The sequence below is a fragment of the Amblyraja radiata genome, chromosome 13 (genome assembly GCF_010909765.2).
Source record: "Amblyraja radiata isolate CabotCenter1 chromosome 13, sAmbRad1.1.pri, whole genome shotgun sequence".
NCBI classification, from domain to species: Eukaryota; Metazoa; Chordata; class Chondrichthyes; order Rajiformes; family Rajidae; genus Amblyraja; species Amblyraja radiata.
Genome location: NC_045968.1, coordinates 33380848 through 33401094, shown reverse-complemented (window position 1 = coordinate 33401094; position 20247 = coordinate 33380848). Strand labels below are relative to the sequence as shown.

At 48.0% G+C, this 20247-nt stretch overlaps 1 protein-coding gene and 1 long non-coding RNA gene across 5 annotated transcripts in view; both read right to left on the bottom strand.

Moving 5' to 3' along the window:
• LOC116979824 (lipoma-preferred partner homolog) overlaps nt 1-20247 on the bottom strand; it is a 159894-nt gene that overhangs the window by 67289 nt on the left and 72358 nt on the right. For all 4 annotated transcript variants that reach the window (XM_033031694.1, XM_033031697.1, XM_033031695.1 and 1 more), the window contains one exon: nt 15962-16183. In XM_033031694.1, coding sequence (XP_032887585.1) covers nt 15962-16172 — 211 coding nt within the window. In that variant the 5' untranslated portion in view covers nt 16173-16183. The remainder of the gene's footprint in view (nt 1-15961; nt 16184-20247) is intronic.
• On the bottom strand, nt 113-13048 carry LOC116979833. Its single transcript, XR_004413782.1, has 3 exons — nt 12729-13048; nt 10898-10899; nt 113-124 (listed from the first exon to the last, which is right to left on the bottom strand). It is a non-coding gene; the product is annotated as an uncharacterized LOC116979833 (long non-coding RNA).

Here is a 20247-nt window from a genome sequence, read left to right as displayed (position 1 = left end):
CCACAGACACGGTGTGACTGGAGTTCTCTTGTAGCTTGTTTATCTCACTCTAGGTTAAAGTGTCTGCAGTCTGCTGTGTCAGCATTGACGTTAAGCCATTGAACGAGTATCAAAAGGCATGGATCTGTTAACTCGAGTCTGCATAATACCTCAGCAGTAGGGAAATGTAAGTTTGAATAATTGAATAAAATTTGCAATTAAAACACAGCGTCAGAACAAAAAACAATTGGATTACCTCACTTAGATTACTGATATTCCTCAGGAAGGAATCTGTCACTTTATCCAGTCAGCCCTAGACTCACCTCAAACAGTTTACTGGACAACTGATGATAATCAATAAACATCTTCCTTGCCAGCAATGTCAATATCACACAATTAATTATATAACAAGAGGCACCAAAGTTCCCTGACTTCCCCTGGCAGAGGCTAGCTCACTGATGGATTGTGCAACTACAGGGTTGCCTCAGCTGAGAGAGCTGATGGCATCAGGCAATGTGCTTCCCTTTGGCCAGATGGACCCGCCTGTGAGGCTGCACCTCGCTGCGGGAGTAGGGGGCACACCGCCAACAGTGCTGGACCTGGAGCACAGAGTAGTGTTCAGGGAGCATCTCCAGGCTTGAAGCTTCATGTCAAATATCATGAACCTCAGTGTCTGATCTTTACATCTTCTGCATTCTCTTAAGCGAGTGAGATGGGAATCATATGACAGTGTGCAGTAACTGGAGTGATTCTGGAGTACATGATTAGAGAGGCAGAGGCGATCACATCCACCGATCCTTGATACGGCAGTGTGTGCACTGAAAGTAATTAGTAAAGCATGTGCATCCTGACTTCATAAACAGAGGCTTAGACAAGTAAAGGAGGGAAGTAATATGAAATTAAAAACAGAAAATCCTGTCAACATTTTGCAGATCAAGCAGTTTGTGTGGAGAGAGCATGTTAAAGCTTGAATTGATGATGTTTCATCAGAAACAGGGAAAGCTGGAGATCACTCATGTATGGTTGTTGAGAAAGGGGAGGGTGGAGAGAGCAAAGGCGACTGTACAGGGCAGGGACCAGGATTAAGGGAAGGACACAAACAGTGTGGATGTCAGTGGGAACGGATGGCAGCAGTTGTTAATCAGGGTGAATCTGTCTGGAAGAGATTAGTGGAAGGAAAAGGAGGAATTAGAGGAAGGCAAAGTAAAAGTCCGCGAGTGATACAACATGGAAACAGATCTTTCAACCCAACTCGGCTATGCCAGCCAGGTTTTATAACTGTGCAAGTATAATTTGCCTGCATTTGGCAACATCCCTCTAAACCTGATCCAAACATCTTTACCTGTCCAAACATCTTTTCAACATCACCATTGCACCAGGCTCAACAGCTTCCTCTAGCAGCTAGTTGACACTAAAATAGGTGTATTACAGACAGTGAAGGTTATCAAAAATTACAGCAGGATCTCGATCAGCTGAGCAAGTAGGGGGGGTGTCAGGGGAGGATGTTGTGGAGAGAGGGATTTAGGAGTGCAGGTTCATAATTCATTGAAAGTGGTGTTACACATAGATAGGGTGGTGAAGAAGCCATTTGGCTTATTGGCCTTCATCGATCAGGATGTTAAATATAAGATAGACACAAAAAGCTGGAGAAACTCAGCGGGCCAGGCAGCATCTCTGGAGAGAAGGAATGGGTGATGCATCATAACATCCCAACTCCTATATTTAACATGTGTAAGAAGGAACTGCAGATGCTAAGTTTAAATCGAAGATAAACACAAAAAGCTGGAGTAACTCAGTCTGAAGAAGGGTCTCAACACAAAACGTCACCCATTCCTTCTCTCCAGAGATTCTGCCTGTCCCACTGAGTTACTCCAGCTTTTTGTGTCTATCTTCGGTTTAAACCAGCATTTGCAGTTCCTTCTTGCACATTGTAAATATAGGAGTTGGGATATTATGATGCAGTAGCACAAGATGGCCTGAGGCCACATTTGGATTTTTGTGTACAGTTTTGGTTACCCTGCTATGAAAGATAGCATTAATCTGGAAAGAGTGCAAAGAGGATTTACAAGAATGTTGCCAAGACTTGAGGGCCTGAATTATAGGGCAGAGGCTCAGTAGGTTAGGCTTTTTTCCTTGGAGTGGGGAAGACTCAGAGGTTACCTTATAGAGGTGTATGAAATCATGGGCCATAGATAAGGTGAATGCACACAGTCTCTTTCGCAGGGCAGGCCAGCCTAAAACTGGAAGGAATAGGTTTAAGGTGAGTGGCACCTGAGGGGCAACCTCTTTGCACAGAAATAGTGCGTATGCAGAAGTAGCTGCCAGAAGAGATGGTTGAGGTAGATATAATGACATTTGAATAAGAATATGAATAGGAAAGTTTTAGAAGGATATCGGCCTAACGCTGGCAAGTGGGTCTAGCAGAGATGGGAATTTTGTTCAGCATGATCGTCAGGCCGAAGGTCCTATTTCTGTGCTGTATGCTTCGATGACTCATTCCATATATCCCTCAAGTCATTTTTAAATCTTTCCCCTCTCAAACAAAACATATGCCCTCTAGTTCTGAACTCCTCTGTGCTGAGAAAAGGACTGCAGCTATTCACCTTATCTGTACTATGATTTATCTCTTATTCTGATAGCTTATCTCTCACTGTTTTGTATAACTCTACAAGGTCACCCCGGGGAAAACGTCCCAACCTATCAAGCCTCTTATAACTGTAGCCTGCAACCTCTGGTAACATTCTTCTGCACCCTTTCCAGATTGATGACATCCTTCCTATAGTAGGGCAACCAGAACAGTACACAGTTCTCCAGATATGGTCTCATAAACATATTGTACAGCTGCAGCAAAATGACCCAACTCCTGTCCTCAATACATTGAATGGTGAAGGCCAGCGTATTCTCTTCCCCGTCTACCTGCATCGTCACTTTCAGGGAAATTAATACATTTATGCCTGTTCTAATTGCAACCTCAACTCCACATTCCACCTTCCACCCACTCATGCATCTAGAATCTATCTACCTCTGCTCAAAAATACTCAAATGTTCTGCTGGGTCTGCCTGTGAGAAGCGTTTTATCTAATTTTCTTCACTATCTCCTCGTTCTAGATTCTCCCACAACAGGATATACATAAAACACTTGGGATACCACATTTTTCCATCAAATCCCTTCTAATCCTTTGAATTGCAAGATGAAGGCGCCTCACAGCAACGGCTTCTGCAGTCCGTCTGTCTTTTTAAATTTTTTGTCCCGTTAAGTGTATGATTTGGTTGTAGTTTATATATTATTTTAGCTGTGTAAATGTGGGGGGGCGGGGGGAAACTTTTAAATCTGTTCCTTGTACGGGGACTCCGTTGTCGTTGGGGCCTAGCACCATGGAGCGGCCTCCAACCGGAATCGACCTGGGACTCCAGTCGCAGAGCCTGCGGACTCACCATCTGGCCGACTTCGGAGCGTGGAGAGCTGTGGTGGCGAGCGGCTGCGACCTGACTTCGGAGCTTCGGAGGCTCCAGCTGCAGGCCCTGTGGACAGTAACATTGGGAGCTCGCGGGTCCCTGGTGGGATACCACTTTTCGGAGCTCCCGCAACGGCAACTTCTCCCGCCTGAATCGCGGAGTTAAAACGACCCGGAGCGGGGCCTTACATCGTCCGGCGCGGCTTTAACGGCCGCGGGACTTACCATCACCCGCCGGGGGCTTTAACATCGGGAGAAGAATAAACAACAGGGGAGAGACAAGACTTTGCCTTCCATCACAATGAGGAGGGGGTTGGAGATTCACTGTGATGGATGTTTATGTAAATTGTATTAATTGTGCGTTTATGTTTTTTCACGTTTGTATGACTGCAGAAAACTTAATTTTGTTTGAACAGGTTCAAATGACAATAAATGGTATTCTGATTCTGATTCTTCTGAGCTCCCACATGCAAGCCCATCCAAGATTCTTCTGAGCTCCCACATGCAAGCCCAGCCCATCTAAGCTTTCCTCATCAAACAACACACTCATTCCAGCTATTAGTCCACTCAACCTATTTACAACACATTAACATCTTTCCTTCAGTAAGGAGGTGAGTGGTATTCCCATGCCTTGTATAACTGCACACTGTGCCCAATGGGCTGAACATTGGAACCATTCTCAGTGTGGGCTGGGGTAAATCAGGCTACCCCACTGCCACTTTCCTTAATCTTTCTTGTTGAAATGTTGCAATACCTCCATCAAACTTTGGTGGGAAAGGTTGATTAAACTAGGAGTGGGGGGGTGAGACACAATGGATGATGGAGGGATGAGGATCAAATGCAAAACTGGAGATGGACGAGAAAGAGAGACAAAAGGGAACACAGGAGATAAGAGTTACCTGAAAGACAAAAATTCAGTGTTTATACCACACCAGGATACAAGGGTGGAATGTGAGGAGCTGTACTTTGCTCTGGGCCTCACTCTGGCACAAGGCCAAGGATGGACAGGTAAGTGTGGAAATGGGAAGATAAGTCAAAATGGTATGGGACCGGGAGCTTGTGGTGGTCATGTCGGTTTGGGTTCGTTGGTGGTGTTGAAGGGAATGGTTAATGTCATCTACATGGATCTACAGAGGTTTGATAAAGTCCCACACAACCTGGTTAGAAACTGTGAACCTTGTGGTATTAAAAGGTCACTAGCATCAAAGATTGTCAATAACCTTAAAGGCAGAGAGCAGAGTTGGTGGTAAATGTTTATTGCTCAGGCTGGAGGCTGCTCGACCTTGGTGTTACCCCAGTCGGTTTGGGACCATGCTTTGCATAAATGTTCATCGTTTAGGCATGGATGTGCAGTTTGAAATTCCCAAATTTACATATGGAATTATGGTAAATAGTGTGGAAGATAGTAACGGACTATGACAAGAAATAGACGGCTGAATAGGTAGTGGCGACAATGACGTTTAATACAGAGAAGAATGGAGAAATATATGTTGGCAGGAAGGAAGCGAGGACTAAAGGGGTGTGTAGAGATAGAGAGCCCTGACATCATACTGAGAGTGCGATTAGTGAAGTACGTGGAGCGCAGAGTTACAACTCAGGGTAAACGCTGCCTGCCCTCTGTAGCAGAGTAGAAGCAAAGTTGAGACAATCTGAGACTTCAGGAGCTTTTTTACAAGTTTCCTTTTGATGATTTCAAGGCACAGACAAGGAAGAGCCTGTACAATATAATCTCAGCATCACCTGGAGAAGGTGAGGGGACGTTTGCTGTCAAAGAGATCTCACAGCCTTGGCTCCTCAATGAAGCAGTGGGCTCACGCCACCCGAACACTGACTGGGAACTCATTCTGAGGCAGCACAGGCCAAATCTGCGGTTTCACATTTAAGGCAGATATGTCGAGGTCGTCTATTTTACAGAGATCTGTGTCTGGTCCACGTCTGACTCACCGGTGTCTGACTAAGGTCGCAAGGCTGCTGCAGCAGAAGGGACTTTCCCCACTTGTGTTGATCAATGAACTCACAACAAATACATCAGCAACATGATTGACTGAAAGCAGAAGCAATGTGGACAGCACAGCACCGTCCCAACAGGGCTGCAGGGATGGAGGCTTCTGGTAGAGTGGTGCCAGACTAGTTTGTAAACTAAGAGAGATTCAATTGAGAAATGTTACTTGTCAAATGCACTGGATTTGAACGGGAATTCTTACTGAAATTCTTACTTGCTGCAATTTTATAGGTACAAAAGTCGTAATATATATATACAATAAATGACCAGTTATTCCAAACAAACCTGCGTGATGGTGCAAAGACCAAAGTACATGGAACCACCTTATCTTAAGGCCAAAGTTACCGTTTGTCACACTCCCTCCACATGAGAAAGAATCCACATTTTACGATGTCTTAAGCATATAAATTATTTTGGTCACAATAGACCCGACACCTGGTGAGATGACGCCAGAGAATGGAAACTGTAGATATCGGGGAGAATCTGCTCACTCCAACATCAGCATATTGGCCGCACAACTGCAGGGGAAGATATGACTTGGACCATATCAAGCACAGGGCTGTCTGGTGGGATAGATAGAGGGAAACAATTTCCTGTCGGCATCGCTACACTAAAAATATACTGGCATATAGGAAGGAGGAGGGAGAGAGGGAGAGAGAGAGAGAGAGAGGGGGAAGGGGAGGAGGGAGAGGGAGTGAGATGGAGGGGGAGGGAGGGGGAGCGGGAGGGAGAGCGAGAAGGAAAGGGAACGAACAAACACGCACCAGGAGAGATAGACAGCAGAGCGGGAAAGAGGTGGGACAGACAAAAAAAAGTAATAACGTAGTAAGAGATATCTGATTAAAGAGATATCATATTAAAGATGGAATGAACCCAGGGCCTGATGAGATAGGAATGTATCACATGCTGCTATCAGAGCCAAGGAAGAAGAATGCTGGGGCCCTGACTGAGAGTTTAAGATCATCACTGGCCATGGCGATATGCAGGGTGACATAAGGACGGCTCAGAAAGGGCCTTCATTCAAGGGTAGTGGGATAAAGCAGGGAATTGTTGGCCTTAGAATCTAATGTCACTGGTAGGGATTGGTCATTGGAAAACATTCTGCAGGGTAGGATTCATCTACACTTGGAATGCCAGGATTGATCAAAGATTTGCAGCATAGCTTTGTTAGTTAGGGAAGATCCCTCCTGAGCAATTTGATTGAAGTTTTCAAAGAGGCAACAAGAATTATTGATGAGGCCATTCGTGTAGTTCACATGAACCAGTGAGGCCGTTCACAAGCTCCCACACGGGAAACTATCCAAACGTGACAGCCGTGGGATCCACAACATGCTGGCCATAGAGTCCAAAGGTATCCTGATAACAAGAGGGTATTGGTGGGCAGAGGGTGTTGGTGGCGGGTTGTTTCTGTTGTTTCCGCCTGTGTCCATGTTGGGTATCACAGGGATGTGTGTTGGGACCCTCACTGCTCAAGGCACTGGATGTCAACGTTGGAGGTACGGTGGTAAATTTGCAAATCATAATTTATGATGATAACTGGGATGATAATCTCAGGCTGCCAGATGACAATGAACATTTGGTAAAATAAGCAGATCAAAGAAAACAATTAATTCTTATGAATGCAAGGTGATGTACACTGGGAGATGTTGTACACTGAGTGGGGGTGTACACTGGGGGTGGTGTACACTGGGAGGTGATGTACACTGGGGGGTGGTGTACACTGGGGGTGGTGTACACTGGGAGGTGGTGTACATTGGGTGGGGGTGTACATTGGGGGGTGGTGTACACTGGGAGGTGGTGTACATTGGGGGGTGGTGTACACTGGGGGGGGGTGTACACTGGGGGTGGTGTACATTGGGGGGTGGTGTACATTGGGGGGTGGTGTACACTGGGAGGTGGTGTACATTGGGGGGTGGTGTACATTGGGGGGGGTGTACACTGGGGGTGGTGTACATTGGGGGGTGGTGTACACTGGGGGGGGGTGTACACTGGGAGGTGGTGTACATTGGGGGGTGGTGTACATTGGGGGGGGGTGTACACTGGGGGTGGTGTACATTGGGGGGTGGTGTACATTGGGGGGTGGTGTACACTGGGAGGTGGTGTACACTGGGGGGTGGTGTACATTGGGTGGGGGTGTACACTGGAGGTGGTGTACACTGGGGGTGGTGTACATTGGGTGGGAGTGTACATTGGGTGGGGGTGTACACTGGGGGTGGTGTACACTGGGGGGTGGTGTACACTGGGGGTGGTGTACACTGGGAGGTGTTGTACATTGGGTGGACTAATAAGAGTAAATCACACGGCGTGTTTTGGGGATTGGAGCAGTGACGAGGAACAGAGAGACACAAGTCCAAAGCTCCTGATGAAAGGTAACAAGTAGATAACAGCCACTTTCCCACTTTGCTGCCTGACCCGCTGAGGTACTCCAGCACTTTGTGTGTTTTTTTATACACTAGCATCTGCAGTTCCTTGTTTCTACTTTCATACAACCATCTACTTTCATACAACATCAAGTTCTTGATCCAAGTTATTAGTCATGAATTGTTCATATGGATTTGGAATTGGCTTACTGATAGGAGACCGGGGGTTGTGGTGGAAGGCCAATATTCCGGCTGGAGATCTGTGACCAGCAGACCTCCACAAGGATCTGTGCTGGGACCGCTGCTGTTTGTGATATATATAAATGACTAGGGTGTACAGTAAGTGTAGACGGGTCGGTTAGTAAGCTTGCAGATAACACGATTGCTGGTGTCGCAGACTGTGAAGAAGGATGTCAAACTATGCAGCACGATATAGATAAACTACAGAAATGGGCAGTGAAATGACAGATGGAGTTTAATCTGAGCAAGTGTGCGGTTGCACTTTGGGAGGTCAAATATAAGAGGCAAATATACAATTAGGTTATGACCCTTAACAGCATTGATATACAGGAAAAAGTTGGCGTCCAAGTCCATAACTCCCTGAAAGTGGCAACACAAGTTGATAGAGTGTGGTATGCTTGCTTCATAGGTCAGGGTAATGAGCATAAGAGTCAGCAAGTCATAATGTAGCTTTATAGGACTGGTTATGCCTCATTTGGTGTATTGTATGTAGTTTTGGTCTCCTCTTTACAGCAATGATGTGGAGGCTTTGGAAAGGGTGCAGAGGATCTTTACCAGAATGATGCCTGTATTAGCTACAGGGTGAGGTTGGACATTTGAATTTTTCTCTGGAACACCAGAGGTTGCAGGGAGACCTGACAGAGGCATAGATAGGGTAGACAGTCATAATCTTTTTCCCCAGTATAAAAAAAATCAAATACTAGAGGGCATAGCTTTATGGTAAGAGAGGCAAAGTTTAAAGGAGACTAGACCAAGTGCAGATCCGTTGGGTCTGTTCCCGCAACGCGCGGTTGCAAGGGGAGGGGGCGGCCTGACGTCATCGCACAACGCCACGCGGTAGGCGTACGCCGTCAAGACGCTGCGTACGACGTCAAGACGCTGCGTACGCTCTCAATGCGCCTGCGGACCGATAAGCCGTTGACGTGCGGGAATTTTGGACAGTGCAAGCCAGCGAGGACGGCGAAAAGCAGCTGGGGAGCATGCGATCTATGGTTTCGGCCAGCGTGACAGAGCCGGGCGGGGGGGGGGGGGGGGGGGGGGGGGAGTGGAGGAAGTAAAATCGGTAGCGAAATGGGAAAAATGTCGGTTGCTAGCGAAATGGCAAAAATGTCGGCGTTTTTGGAGGAGAGACGGGCGGCAGCAGCCGTTATGGTAGCTGGCCAGCAGGAGGCGAAAAAATGAGTGAGTGGGGGGGGGGGGGTTTATTAAAAATGTGTACAGAAAAATGACTAAATTTAATGAGCAGTGGATGAGCGAATGTAAAAGTGAAATGGGTAGCGAAATGATAAAAATCTCGGCATGTTAGCGTCTGGTTTTGGCGGAGTAACGAATCAAAAGCCAAAAAAATGACATACACACATACACAAAGGTTGGTGAGTTTAGAGGAATATGGGCCAAATGCAGGCATGTGGGACTAGTGGAGATGGTGCATGTTGGTTGGTGCGGGCAAGTTGGGCTGAAAGGCCGGTTTCCACTCTGTAGGGCCCTATAACTATGAGTGCCTGAAGTGCGCTACAGGGGATGGTGATGGAAGCAGACACGTTAGTGGCTTTTAAGAGACTTTTGGATAGCACATGGATATGCAAGGAATGGAGGAATATGGGTTATGTGCAGATGAATAGGTCTTGGCATCATGTTCAGCACAGCCATTGTGGGCCGAAAGGCATGTTTTGTGTTGTACTGTACTAGTCTCTGTTCTAAGAGCCCAAGTCTAACCCGACTCACCAACGGAAAACTGTGGACTACCCTTTGCACTAGCATGGATTTGTTTTTTTTGTCTAATTGTATTTTGCACTAATGTCTTAATTGTTTGACAGTCATTTGAAACGTTTTAATGTCCTGCAAATTCATGAGCATTCTGTAGGATTCCTGTCTAATTTATGTATTGTGTGTTGTCTGCCTGTGTACCAATAACTGGTGCATATGACAATAAACTCATTTTGTCTTGACTTGTCATCATCACATCAGTGCTGTGGAACCGACTAGGCCTCAGTTACAGTAAATGCTTCATCGATGGGCCTCTACACTGAGTCCACACAGACCACCAGCAACCCATTCATATTGGTTCCTCTTTATTCTCCCCAGGTTCCCGTTAAACTCCCCCCAGAATCTGCTCTGCCAAGATCTTCCTGCTCAAGCCTCTGTAGTGGGACCGCTGGGCATGCTACCCATTGAGCCACAGCTCAGGAGCTTCACGCTGGAGTCAACAGAGAACACCAACTCTGGTCAACAGCTCCTCACACGGGAAGAGGGGCAGCAAACATGGCACGTTGAGCTCCATGTTAGGGACCAACCTGATGGGCTCAGTAACTGATCCCTCCCACACTCTTGACTCAGATTAGTTCCTTACGCTGTAATATTTCATCAAACACTACATGTAATTCAATGGGCCACCCAAAGGCCTCTATTTTACAAGTGTTTCTGAGAGATTTTCCAATGATCTCACTGCCAGAGTAAACTTCACAGTCAAAGAATTGTACGTTGAAAACAGGCCATTCCCCCCCCCCCCCCCCCAACCTTCCCCTCGAACATGCTGACTAGAGGGAGCTTCTGAATTAACCCAGGTGCCTAGCACTCCATCCAGACCTGTGTCCAGATGATTCAAATGTTCACCCAGTCACTCCCTGACACTGACCGCAGCCCAGCTTCACTGCTCTGGGGGCAACCTCACAGGAAAAGCAGGCCCAGCCATACCCTGCTCACTTGGACAGGCACCATGCCTGTACTGGAAGTTTCTGATGCCTGTAGCCCTGTTACCGGATAGTTTCTATTTACTGGAAATTCTTCCCTTATTCACCCTGAAAAGCAAAAGGCAGCGGAAGCCTCTCACAGCCAGCCATGTGCAGTGTTTTCAGGAAGACAGCTTGTTGCGGGTTTTATTTCCTGAACTGACTCATTGCCAATGACCTCAGGCTATTTTTACTCTTGGGGAAAACCTTCAGGAAGTATCACTCAATGTATCTCTTCCAAGAACAGAGACAGTGTCCGGTCACCAAGCCAGCCAGACCCTTTGCCACTGCTTGGGCAGAAACACCCGCAGCTCAGGCAGGGTGAGTTCACAGGGGAGCAGACGCCAGGGGAGTGGCCACTAGGACAGTGGGCAGAAGGACAGCCAATCCCAGGGCTGTGGGCACCAGGGCAGCCGGCACAGGGTAAACTACTCACCCCACTGATCAACACCCTGCAGTGACCACTCACTGCCCACGTACCACACTCTTGATGACCAACACCTTGCAGTGACCACACACCCCACGGTGCACTCACTACCCACTTACAACACACTCTTACTGCCCACTCAATGCCCACTGCCCACTGACCACACGCTCACTGCCCATTCACTGCCCACTCAATGACCACTGCTTACAGCCTACACTGCCCACACACTCTCACTGCCCACCGACCACTCACTACCCGATGGCCACTTACTGCCCACTGACCATTCACTACCCACTCACCACACATTCTCGCTGCCCACTCACTAGGCACTGACCCCTCACTGTCCACTCAATGACCATTGACCACACACTCTCACTGTCCACTCAATGACCATTGACCACACACTCTCACTGCCTACTCACTAACCACTCAGTGCCCACTGACTCCTTACTGACCATTCACTGCCCACTGCCGACTTACTGTCTGCAACCACTCACCGACTGACAATGACCAATCTCACTGACCAGCTCAGAGGGCCCTCTGAAGCCACATGCAGGCTTCTAGACAAGCACACCAGCTTCGCTCCCACAGGGTTTCAGTGAAGTGGGCACAGAATCGGACATGAAGCATGTGAGTAGGCGATCATGGACACCAGTGGATGGTCTGTACTGTGATATCAGAATACATTCACAAATATGCCACATCAAACATTTTATGGAAAATGAGAGCCCAGGGTGCAAGGATAAACGTTGGGTTAGTTTAGTTCAGTTTATTATTGTCATGTGTACCTAAATACAGTGAAAAGCGTTGTTTGCGTGCCATCCAGTCCAACCAGACTCTACATTCGTGTAGCTCACGGGAAGTTGAGAGGGGCACAAATAGGCCTTGTTTGGAATGGCAAAATAGAAACAGTGGTGTACCGCAGGACCCAATGCTGGGGCCTCAACTTCCAACAACTTATCTAAATGACTTGGGCAAGGAATGTAAATTTGCTCAATTTCCTGATGGCTCAAGATAGGTAGGAAAGAAGCTTGGAAGGAAACTCCTAGAGGTCAGTTCGGTGAGTGGCCAGAGTTCTGGCACAAGATGTGGGAAAAATGAATGCCGATTTTGGCAGGAAAATGTGCAAAGCGACATATTATTTTCACACTGGGAGATAGCAAAGACCTGAGATCAGATTTGTAAAAGGCCAGCATAAGGTGCAGCATTAATTAGGAAAGCTGACAGAATATTATTGTTTAATGTGAGGGAAGTGAATATAAAATTGGGGAAGTTACACTTCTGCAACATCTGGCATTGATGAAACCAGAGCAGGAATGCTGTGTACGGTATTGGTGAAACCACAGCAGGAGTGCTGTGTACAGTATTGGTCTCCCTGCTGAAGGAAGCAACTCAAACTGGAAGCCATTCGGAGCAGGTTTACCAGATTGCCTCCTGGTGGGTGGGTTGCCTATTGAGGGCAGAGTGGAGAGACAGTTAATAGTAAGGCTGGGGTTTGCAGAGAGGAGGGGAGTGTTGAAAGATAACCTTAGGAACAGTGGATGTGCAGAGGCTGTTTCCTTTTGTGGGAGAATAGGTATCAAAGGTCTCTCTTTAATAAGGGGTTGTTCCTCAAAGACAAATGTGGAAAATGTTATTCTCCAAGACAAAGCTTTTTCTGGTTTAGTTGGTTTCAATGGTTTCAATGGACAATGGTGAATCTTTGGAACACTGACCATAAATCATCCAATCCTATGTTCTCATTTTCTCCCATGTCCCTACTGCCATTTTCCCATCAACACCACCACAATTCGGGGGTGCGGGGGCAACTTAAACTGGTTGGTTGATCTACCAGCCCGTGTCTCTGGGACATGGGAGGAAACCGGAGCACCAGGAGGAACCCATATGGTCACAGGGAGGACGTGCAAACTCCACACAGTCAGTGATGGAGGTCTGGATGGAACCCCACCCGGGCGCTGTGAGACTGCGGCTCCACCCCTGCACTTTACATCTTCACTATCATGTACAAACGTTGCACGAAAGGGTTGGAAAATACATGAACGCCTGAGTCAAGAGAAACGTCGTTTGAATTTGCAATAATTTGTGATCGGCAAATTAATTTGGTGATCGGCAAAAAACAGCAGTCTGTGCTGCTCATACCCCTCCCCCACTTAACCCATCACTCCCCCCCCCCCCCCCCCCCCCCCCCCACACCTGTGGCAGAGATCCTCTATGACATGGATCCCTCAACCAGGCTCCACACAAGCAGGCATAAGGAACCACAGATGCAGGTTTACAATAAGAGACACAAAGTGGTGGACCAACTCAGAAGGGCAGGTAGCATGTCTGGAGAAGTTTCGGGTCGGGATCCTTCTTCAGATTGATTGTGGTCGGGGGAGAAAGCAGGGAGAGAGTGGTGGCAGTACAAGTGACAAGTGGGGGCGGTTTGATTGGAAGGTGGGTGTAAAAAGGCCAGAGATGGTTGTTTGCAACCAATTTCCCCCACCCCCTCCCCTCCCCACTTTTTCAGGTTATCTGCTCATTTGTTACATGCAAGATGACACCTCCAACAATGACCGTTCATTGGTATAAAATCCTCTGAGACAACCTTCACCATGGAAGGACCGCAGAAAGGCAAGGGTTTACTGGAACGGATCCAGGCTTCAAATGTACTGACATTTGATGTCTCTGATTTGCCTGAATTAAGAACTAATCTCTTGAGCTGATCTGCTTTCAACCATCTGATGATCCATTTAGAAATCAGTGCGTTGATGTGCGGCTGCTGTTGGTAGCTCTCACTCCGAGCAGAACTCTATCCTTGAGTGCTAGGCAACCACATACGCTGGGCAGCAGGTTGCTAGGTGACTTTACTGAAACAACCAACGTGCAAAACAAAGGCTTGGGACTAAAAATAGGGATTGTTCTAGAATGTTCACTCTATTGTCTGGGGGAGAGCAGGAAAAGGGAGCCAGAGGAGGAACAAGAGAAAGAGAATGAAGATCGGGAGAGAATGATTGAAGGCAGAATAGGGAGAAGATGGATCGGAAATCGGGAGCAGGGGGGGCAAAGGATGAATGCAGGGAAAGGGCTAGAGGGAGAGGGGAATGAGGTAGAGGTAGGGATAGAAATAAAGGACAGAGGGCAAGGAGGTTAGAGAGGGTAACAACAACTTGACACCTGGCACCTTTATGCTGGTTAAGAAAGACACACAGTGTTGGAGTAACACAGCAGGTCAAGCAGCATCCCTGGAGAACATGGATAGGCAACATTTTGGGTTGACCCGATTGGAACAGATTCAGTTATAACCTGGACAAGTCAGAGTGCCATGTTGGGTTAGGGCCAGAACAGGTCAGAGTGCAGTGTGGGGTTATGGACAGGACAGGTCAGAGTGCAGTGTGAGATTATGGACAGGTCAGAGTGCAGTGTGGGGTAGAGTAAACCCTTGTTACAACGGACAGGGGGGGGGGGGCGGGGTTAATGGTGTCCATTATTGCTGATTGTCCGCAAAAACCAAGTGTAACTCGCAGCCTATGTTGTTACAGTGATTTCCGCTATAACTGAAATCTGTTGTAAAGGTAGCCACAAAATGCTAGAGTAACTCAGCGGGACAGGCAACATTTCTGGAGAGAAGGAATGGGTGATGTTTTGGGTTGAGATTCTTCTTCACATCTGTTATAAAGAGGTCAGTAATAACAAGGGTTTACTGTATTCCTGTGCGCAGTTCCACCTTTGGACATTCAGGGATAATTCAATCTGAACATTGAATGGTGAACTTGCCCTATGTGAACTTACCCTGAGCACACTGGAAACGCAAGCAGATGCTGCCACCTGAACTCGGTGTGGGCTGAGCGAGTGAGGCAGGTCCAACACTTTGCTCCTTGCCTTGACCAGGCCAGGCCGGACATGGCGCTGTGAAGCCGCGGGGAAGCCAAGGCTGGTGTTGCCGTGCCTGGCAAGAGCGGCCAGTAACACACATAGCAGGAATGTGCATGGCAGAGTTTCACAGGTCTGAACCCTGCAAGACTTTAACCTTGGGTTGTGAATTAAATTGTTAATCATAACACCAACAGGTCACGGATGGTTGCTGAGGGAGCATCCATTATCTAATATTAAACAGGTGCACGGCGAGTCACAGTGACACTGGCTACAGAGGGAGAGAGCTGTCTGCAGATGGGAGGTGGGGAGAGGGAGTGAAGTGAGACAGAAAGGAAAGGAGAGGGTGAGAGACAGAAAAAATGGAACCAGACCGAGGTGGGGATTAGAGAGGGGGCGTGGGAGAGGATGGGATGGAGAAAGTAAAGGGGAGAGTGGGAAAGAATGGGGGTGGGCCGAGAGGGTTGTGGGAGGAGAGTGGGAGACAAGAGTGAGGGGAAGGGAAGGAGAGGATGAGAGGGTGTACAAAACCTGGGTTGGGAGACAAGAAACTGGGAAAACGAGAGTGAGGGTGATAATAAAGTGAGGGTGACAACAGAGTCCGGAGGAACGGGAGAGTGAGGGGGACAAGAGTGTAAAGGAGGAACGGGAGAGTGAGGGGGAAGGAGTGGGTGGACCAACATTGGCAGTCATGAGACTGAGCGAAGAAAGTGAGTGGGAACAAGAGTGGGGGCAAACAGTGTTAGGACCCACCCACAGAAACACCGAACTCCCATCCTCACCCCCCCCCCCCCCACCTGACAGGCCAAAGACCTCTAATATCACCTCTTTTGTAACGTACTACTCCTGCACATGAGTGTTATGTACTGTACGTCCACCGCTGTAGTAGGGGATGGCTTGGGTCGGGCTGAACCTACCTTCAGTGACCACTTGGACCACAGGCTGCCCGTTCTGCTTGTAGGGGTTGTACTTGGGTTTTGGAGCAACCACAGGTGCACATTTCTTGGGGGTTTGTTGAGTTGAAACAGAGATACTGGGGTTGGTGATTGAAGTCATGGTCTCCATCCTGGCAGGCACATGGCCACAGTTATCAATGCCACTTTGCAGCACCCAGCTTGGGTTGGACATGGCCTCAAAACCTGGAAAACACAAGGGCCAGTTGGTCAGAAAGTGTTTGCAGTGGGCCAGGCGGTGATGCTCAATGATCAGCTCGCTGTGCCCCACACAACATCAGTATCAATGAGTGTCAGCTCACAACTCGCATGCAACTAAACCAACCCATGACCTTCCACTCCTCCCTGCCTCGCCAGCATTCCTCCATCCATGATTCCATGCTGTGGCCCCCACTCCTACATCCGCCAGGTCACTTATCCGTCACCTTGTTCATTAATGCATCTCTGCAGAGGGCAGGGAGTGAGGAAGAAGCTTAATGATTTGACAGCAAGTGTAGCCGGTGTGGGGGGCAGCAATGAGCAGGTGACCGTGTGGGAAGGAATGACTGAGGGAAGGAATGATAATTCCCTCTGGAAGGGATTGCAGTAAGGACTGTGTGAAGATATGTGAGGGTATGTGTAAGGGGATGTGAGGGTATGTGGGAAGGTATTGAGGGTATTTGTGAGGGGATGTGAGCGGGTGTGTGGGGGTATGAGGGAGGGTATGAGTGAGGGTATGAGTGGTGGTATGAGGGTAGGAGGGAGGGTAGGAGGGAGAGTAGGAGGGAGGGTAGGGGAGAGGGTAGGATAGGTATGAGGGATGGAAGGAGGGAGGGAGGGAGGGAGGACAGCAGAGGGGCAGTAAATAAGGGAATGGAGAATAGACAATCAGGGAGGGTGTGGACGGGTAACTGAGGGAGAGGGTAAGTGAGGGAGGGGACAGGAATACAAGGGAGGAGGGGGAGGGAGAGCGTGGCACACACACTACATACACGCAGGCACACGCTGATGTACCATTCAGTTATTTTCACCATTGCATTATTTTGTTGTATCTATCATCGCCATGTACACAGTTTACTCTGAGCTTCATGTGAACAAGGAATTTGACTGCACCCTGGTGTATATGACAATAAGCTAATGTGTTCTGAATCTGAGCATGGTCCTGTAATGGAGATTACTGAGGTATGTTAACAACAGAGGTAATGAGCTCAAATCCCACTGGACAGGTTGTGAAATGTTAGAACTGACGTAAGAAAAATATCCATAAAAACTTGCCAGATTGCTGTAAAAATCAACTGGCTCATTAAAGTAGTTGGGTGAATAGACAAGGGGTGTCCCGGACTCTATATGAAGCGGTCTAATTATTGGCCAGTGGCCTTGATACCACTGGGGAATTGGCAGTAGCTTTCAGGAGGTTCTCCTGCTACCTCACTCTGAATACTGAGGCATTGCATCAGCTCCATGATGGGAGGTTGCTGCCAGTGTGGTGGTGGTGACGTTGCATGGTGGGGAACAGATGCAGCACGTGTTAGTGAGCCAGCACTGACGCACTTGGTACCTTGCATCACTTCTCAGTTCCACTTTTCTCTCGGGTCCCACAACTGGTTGAACCCGACATGGACCCAGCTGGCTGTTCACCTGCAGTCGAGTGTGCAAGGTGTCAAGGTTGTGGGTTCAATGCCCACTCGAGAGGTTGGAAGACAAAGCCAGGCCGTCACTCTAGTGGCACTCTGGTCCCACAGCACAGCTCCATTGTGGGATAAGTTCTCACTTTGGTTTAAACCAAGTCAGATCTATCCTCTCCAGCACATGTACAAGATCCCACCACACTCCTACAACGAGCAGCAAGCTCCTTCTCTCTCTAGTGTCATCAGGACAATGATCATCCCCCACTAATATTAATGAGCGGTACCAGCATGACAGTATTACCATGTGGCATTATCCTCCTCCTAATCTGCTCACAGAGAGAAATTGAGAGACAAAGGGAACTGGCACAGAGGCGTTGGGGCCATGAACATGCTGAGTGGCGGGGTAGGTCTGAGGGACCACGTGGCCTACGTCTCCTACTACCATGTGCTCTTGTGAGCTGTGGTAAAACTGACATCATGAGGAAGGCAATGGTTGGAGTCATACTTAGACAAGGGTGATGGCTGTCGAGTGCAATCAGCCAAGTGCAAGGACATCATTGCAGGAGTTTCTCAAACAGTGTGGTGTCCAAAGCCTAACCATCTTCATCAAGATCTTCCTTCCAGCATAAAACCAGAAGTGTGACTTTTGCTGATAACTACACAATACTCAACTATATCTGCAACTTCTCAGCTAATGAAACAGTCCGTACTTGATGCAGCAAGACATGGCCATGGGTCAGTAACATTCACATCACAAACAACGCACTCACAATGCTCCTCTTCCCCAAAGCATCATATCTTGCTCGCTTGCTCTGACTGCCTACATCATCCCCAATTCCCACTTCCCGACAGCTTCTCCCACCATTCACCCCATGTCTGCACTACTAAAGAAGGGATGAAAAACTGGAAGTATCCCGAGCTAATTCTGCTACCACCATCATCTATTGCAACAAGTGATGGCTCCCACTGATTGTCGCCGGAAGCTTGGGTCCTTTTCAGGACGGACGATGACAGCGATGTCAACATTTGAAACATAGAAGATGGACATGAAAGAAGAAGGCGCGTTGAAATGTAGTCACTGTTATAGAGGGAATGAACAGGCAATATTTCGGGTTGGGCCTGAAACATCGTCTATCCATTCACTCCACAGCTGCTGAATGACCCGCTGAGTTCCTGCAACACTTTGCTCGTGATTCCTGTATCTGCAATCTCGTGTCTAATGGTTCCAAGTTCTGATGAAGAGTCATGATGTGAAATGCTAACAGTTTCACTCAGCACAGATGCTGCAGAGCATTTTCAATGGTGTTGAAGAAGCCACATTTGCAGGTGGCAGGAAGCAGTCTGTGTTTTGGGTAGTCAGCACAAAGTTAGACAAGGCTCAGACAGGAAAGCAGGAGGCTTTTTGATGGATTGGACATTCAGTAAGATTGGAGTAGGGGACACACACTTATATTAATGGAAACAGCGGAAAAGGTTATAGGGGTAGGCACGAGTCGGAAATGAAGTTACAGACTGATCAGTCACGTTCTCATAAAAGGGTGGAGCAGGCGTGAGGGCTGTGTGGTTCCTGCTCCTAATGCTGTGTAACACACTCACTCTCACACTTCAATCTCACATGTGCGTGAATGTGTTTCCCACAATAGTGACCACATTTCAACAACAATAAAGCCCTTTAGGAACTGCAGAGGACACGTCGTGCACCTGAGAAATAAATGTGTTTATTCCTAAGGGCTCTGCAATAGGACATAAAGCCCTGTTTATGAGAGAGGGCTCCTGGAGACAAGTAGAGTAACACCTCACTTCATACCCTGTGTCAGCCTCTGTATTTGCCCTCGGTTAGAGCGGCTGAGAGGCCCAAGCTGCAAAGAAGACTGGAAAATATGCTGGTTGGTTTGCTTATTGATACGGGCAGGGGGGGCTGCAGGAGGGAGTGGCTGCAAGGTAATACTTCACTAGAGTATACTTTATTGAGGAGATGGTGGATACTGCATCTACCGACAAGCAATTTAAAATCATACAACAGTGATTGCAGATGAAGGTTGCTACTTCAAATATCAGGATTAAGTGCAAAAGAGTTCATTGGGTTCCTGGCAATTATAAACACAAGAGCTGATAGCAGCAAGGCTGAAATTCAATCAAAAGGTTGCTGCCGCCCCACCCAGCAACACAAGCCTCACTCGCTCCACCCAGCTTCAGTCACAGAGTTCAACATTTCATATCCCGATGCCCTTAATAAACCTGCACCTGCACTGGCTCAACACCGAATAAACCTCCCTCACCACTCTCCCACAAACACTCGCAGTCACAGGTCTGCGGAGAGCGTGTTAGTAACAGCAGGTATTTCCACCGTGTCCTACACATTGATCACCGGATAACGTCCTAGAATCCCGGCGATATTGTGAAGGACATGATAGTTTATCTCCCTGCGGAGGAGGTGGGCCCATCTTTTTGGACCTCCTCTGTCTGGATGTTTACCCTGGCCCTGCCTAGTAAACATTGCAGCATGCTGGTGGGAGTTGAGGAAAACGCCATGGCTCAGCTAGTGTGCTGGACGGCACTCCGGGTGCATGACAGGTGACCAGTGGCCACAAACCAGCTGCTGGCTTCCATGTTGTGCTACCAGTTAATCATACAGCACGGAAA